We start from the raw sequence: 4,768 nt of genomic DNA, 5'->3' as shown, positions 1-4,768 counted from the left end.
CGATTTCACTATAACAAGAACATTTGGTTTCAGGGGCGTCTCCTGGCGTAGACCACACAGGCGGTGGCGTGGGGCGCAAGATGCAGAGAGGGCACCGCAAGAGGCTGATTAATCACGATGTGATTCATGCAATGTTAACCAATGAAGTAACGTCACCCCATCGGGCCGAAAACACACTGAAACCAAAATTTGAAACGGTTTAAGGTTTATATTATATAAATTATTAAATATGCATCCCATTCTTACGATTTCCTGGAGTTTTAATTTCCCCCATTTTTGCCCCCACATGACGAAATTTCTCCATCTTTAATTATGTTATTAATCTACTCACAAAGTTGCACATCATTAATGTTTATTTTTGTCAACAGTCAGTACAGCAGATTTCAGACTCTTTGTATATTTTATATATTTGTATTGTTTTTGTACAGGCCTACATGCAGTATTTCATTTTAAACATTATTTTTGTAAACTCGTTTTATTAACTTCTGAATGTAACCTCAGTGAGTGAAGGAAGGAATTTATGTGTGAATGTGTGTGTGTGTGTGTGTGTGTGTGTGTGTGTGTGTGTGTGTTTGTGTGTGTGTTTGTGTGTGTGTGTGTGTGTGTCACAGCTTCATGAAGTGACAAGACAAAGATGAGACGTGTGAAAGACAAGAAAAGACCTCCCATCGTCTCTGAAGTTCCTTATTTCAAACTGTTTAATGTTTGTTATCTTCCTTATTGTGAGGAATATGTTCATATAAGGTCACAGCACCGATCTGAGGGCGACTCCTGGTCGAGGTTTAACAATCTTCTCTCCTCCTCACATCGTTCAGTGACTCGTCCGTCTGAAGAGAACTCAACACGTCTGACGACTTCTCCAACCAAGGAGGTAAATACACTTCAGGTCATTTCACTCTAAAGGGAAACTTCAGTGATATTGAGTCTTTAGTGGCGTCTCTAATCTGACTCATTGTCAAAGGTTTGATTTGATGAATGTTCTTCAGAAGCCAGGTCTGAAGTATGGAAGCAAAGAGCAGCCAAAGCTACAATTACTAATATCTGTATTTATTCTATACAGCCCTGATCACACCATGTTTGGGGCTGATGCCGATATTAGGGAGTCAAATAAATTCTGATTATCAAAAATAAATCGTCAGTGATTCCTGAGATGTCGTTATCGAACCTTTGTGACAAATATATGTAACTGAGGTTTGATTATTTAATTTTAATAGTTTAACAATTAACTTAAATAAATAACTAAATAAATAGAAAACACCTAAACAACCAAATATATAGAACCTGAAATAAGAAAAACTCTTTTAGATAAAATGCTTATTGTATATTGTGTAAAGTAAGTTTTCATATCATGGACATAACAGAGGAATACGTCTGAAGACTCTTATTGGCTAATGGGTGAATGGGTGGAGCATCAGTTATACATATATACATGTATATATACAAACTGTACGTACTGTATTATTCTCTAAAATACACTGTCTTCATAACAACACAAATCTATAGTTTCACACAAACCACAATTAGGTTTTGACCATTTTTTTTAGGTGAAAACTATTTACACGATGCATCAAAGTGTCTCCATTGAAACCACATTTGGATCTGATGTATATCACAAATATCAGTTATTGTAAAGATCAGTCTATTGAATATGATTATTTACATCTAATCCATCAATTAGAAGAAATTTTATTTGAAATCTACAAAAATGTTGAAAAGTCCTGATCTGAGTTCAGATACCATGTTAATAAATCTGATCTGGGTTCAGATACCATGTTAATAAACCTGATCTGAGGTCAGATACCATGTTAATAAATCTGATCTGGGTTCAGATACCATGTTAATAAACCTGATCTGGGTTCAGATACAATGTTAATAAACCTGATCTGGGTTTAGATACCATGTTAATAAACCTGATCTGGGTTCAGATACCATGTTAATAAATCTGATCTGGGTTCAGATACCATGTTAATAAACCTGATCTGAGGTCAGATACCATGTTAATAAACCTGATCTGAGGTCAGATACCATGTTAATAAACCTGATCTGGGTTCAGATACCATGTTAATAAACCTGATCTGGGTTCAGATACCATGTTAATAAACCTGATCTGGGTTCAGATACCATGTTAATAAACCTGATCTGGGTTCAGATACCATGTTAATAAACCTGATCTGGGTTCAGATACCATGTTAATAAACCTGATCTGGGTTCAGATACCATGTTAATAAACCTGATCTGAGGTCAGATACCATGTTAATAAACCTGATCTGGGTTCAGATGGCCGCCCGGAGCCGGATCACGGTTCTGCTGCTGCTCTTCCTCCTGTCGACTGAACACAGTTTTGCTGTGAACCTGAACGAACTTGAACCGCTGGTAGACGAACTCTTGAGCAAGTGAGTGAACTTCTGAATCCTGAACTGATAATGTTTACATGGACAGTGATGATTATGATCTATAGTACAGGCAGTCACCAGGGGGCGATAAAGAGCTTTGTACATGGTAACATACATGTTTAACCTGTTGACCTCATTTGACCCTTGTTGCAGGTACCGTGCAGAAGGTGTGTTCAGTCTGGCCGTGAGTATCCCGCTGAACCAGAACCAGGACCAGACCAAGAACCAGAAACAGGGTGCTTACCAAATCCAGGAAGTCCTCGAAAGTGACCCTGCTGCCAACGTGGAGAACAAGATCAACAACGGTGAAGTGTACGTTGGCAGCAGGGTGGTTGCAGCCAAGCCTGGGGGTGGTCTTCATGCAGAGTCACGTGTTGTGGACAAATTGAATCAGTTGTACAAGAGTCCTCAATTCAATCAGGATGATTTGTTGCTTCTCTATGTTTATGCCTCCCCGTGTGTTGAACAATGTACAGATGAAGTTCACCCGCTAAGCATCCTTAGAGGGTTAAATGAAATTCGGCGTTGGAATAATTGGGCAGTTGTGTTTTCTAAAATATTCAAGCCCAGTAATGGTCATGAGAACACAGACATGGAGCGCGTTAGAGCCCTCAGGCGACTTGCAACGTATCAAGGTGACCTAGGTTCAGTTGGTCTACAGAACATCTTCCGCTGTGACGGAGATGAAAACCAACAGATGAAGTGTGTCAGCTGCTCAAGTGACGGTCAGGTGGCACAGACATGTGTGTCAGACGGTCCTCAGTCAGGTAGAGGTGCCTCCTCACAGGGGGGGGCTCAGGCTGATTGGCTAACCCCCAAAAAAGGAAAAGGGGACCGAGTAAGAAGGGACATCAGTTATAACACAGGTGACAGCTCTGCTCATATCTCTGAGAGCAACAAGGGAGCTGAGGACGCCCCCTCAGTTGATGAGAATGGAAATGATGTTGGTTCTGATGAAGGCAAAGGAAGTGATTTAAGGACGGTAGTGGACATATTGTCCCCTCACATCGGCTTTGATTCTGGAGATGGAAGAGTGAGCAAGGGCAAAGGAAAAGTGAGCAAGGGCAAAGGAAAAGTGAGAAAGAGCAAAGGAGGTAAAAGGAGAAGAGGGAAAGGGAAAGGGAGAAGAGGAAAAGGGAGAAGAGGTAAAGGAGTGAAAGGAAAAGGGAGAAGAGGGAAAGGAGGACGAGGAGGGAAAGGAAAAAAGAGCAGGCGAGGGGGGAGAAGCAGAAGACGGGGTTTGGACCAGGACTGGATTTTTGCCTCCGATTTTTGAGAAGCAAACAAATGAACCTTTTCTGAACGACAGGACTGAGTCTGAGTTTAACACAACTAGCTTTGCTAACATGATCACGTGATAATGCCACGATTAGCACGTTAGCTGTGCAGCTAACCAATGAGGCTTTGAGCTTTGAAGGAATTAAATGTATTACTTTAGAATTGTATTGAGGTTCTTTGATTGTCTGTTAATAGATAAACTTTGACAATATTAAAAGATAAATGTATAAAGATGGACGACATGACAGCCACAAAAATTAAAACCAAAGCACCTTGATCGCCCCCTGGAGGCTGGCTGCTCTACAGGTCATAAACTCCTCCTCCTCCTCCTCCATGTTAACAGATACAAAAAACTATAAACATTGAATAAACATCTCTTAGAGATTTCAGTCACTTCAGGTCGTTCTTACCTCATTGATGATGGTTCAAGTTTTCCTGATCAGTTTGGTTTATTTAGTTATTTGATATAAAAACGAGACGTCCACGATATTTGGTTTCATTTGTGGACAGAGGCCGAAGTGAAGCTGCGTCGTTCATCTTTATTTACAGTCGATCATCTGAACCAACATCCAAGACAACCTGCTTATGTAATCTATATAATCAAATCTATGTAAAATGCATCACTGATTTTCATGATGTTCTGTTTTCTCTTATTAAAGCTTTGCTCAGCATCAACTCTGGTCTCTCTGTGTAAGTGTGTGTGTGTGTGTGTGTGTGTGTGTGTGTGTGTGTGTGTGTGTGTGTGTGTGTTTGTGTGCATGTGCGTATATATGTGTGTGTGTGTGTGTGTGTGTTGAATTTGTCTGTTTGATTTGTTTTTACTATGTAGACCAGGGTTGTCAAACTCAAATACACAGTGGGGCGAAATTCAAAGAGTCAAGAGCCAGAAGGGTTCAACGTTTATTGAAAACTTATTGAAAGAACCTTAGTGCACATATTGAACCTGGAACTAACAAGGCCTATAGAGTATTGACGATGAAACAACATTAATTATTAAATAAATAAAATGAAAATTAGGGATGCACCGATATGGAAATTCTTGGCCGATAGCAATATTTATTTATTTTGTTTTTGTTGTTATTCATTCACACTTTTGT

General features: G+C 39.8%; 1 protein-coding gene across 1 annotated transcript; it reads left to right on the top strand.

Annotated features, from left to right (window-relative positions):
• The first annotated feature begins 705 nt into the window (after positions 1 to 705).
• On the top strand, positions 706 to 4,346 carry LOC128430032 (uncharacterized). Its single transcript, XM_053415960.1, has 3 exons — positions 706 to 871; positions 2,278 to 2,393; positions 2,547 to 4,346. Exons 2-3 carry the CDS (start codon positions 2,278 to 2,280, stop codon positions 3,667 to 3,669), a joined length of 1,239 nt encoding a protein of 412 aa, XP_053271935.1. The 5' UTR covers positions 706 to 871; the 3' UTR covers positions 3,670 to 4,346.
• Positions 4,347 to 4,768: the final 422 nt, after the last annotated feature.

Source organism: Pleuronectes platessa, chromosome 3 (assembly GCF_947347685.1).
Source record: "Pleuronectes platessa chromosome 3, fPlePla1.1, whole genome shotgun sequence".
Taxonomy (NCBI): domain Eukaryota; kingdom Metazoa; phylum Chordata; class Actinopteri; order Pleuronectiformes; family Pleuronectidae; genus Pleuronectes; species Pleuronectes platessa.
This window is presented reverse-complemented; position numbering and strand designations above follow the sequence as displayed.

Bases quoted from the DNA above. Each gene is read 5' to 3' on its own strand.
- LOC128430032 (XM_053415960.1), top strand. From the start codon at position 2,278: ATGGCCGCCCGGAGCCGGATCACGGTTCTGCTGCTGCTCTTCCTCCTG. The intron at 2,394-2,546 runs GTGAGTGAACTT...CCCTTGTTGCAG, and splicing joins GTAGACGAACTCTTGAGCAA to GTACCGTGCAGAAGGTGTGT.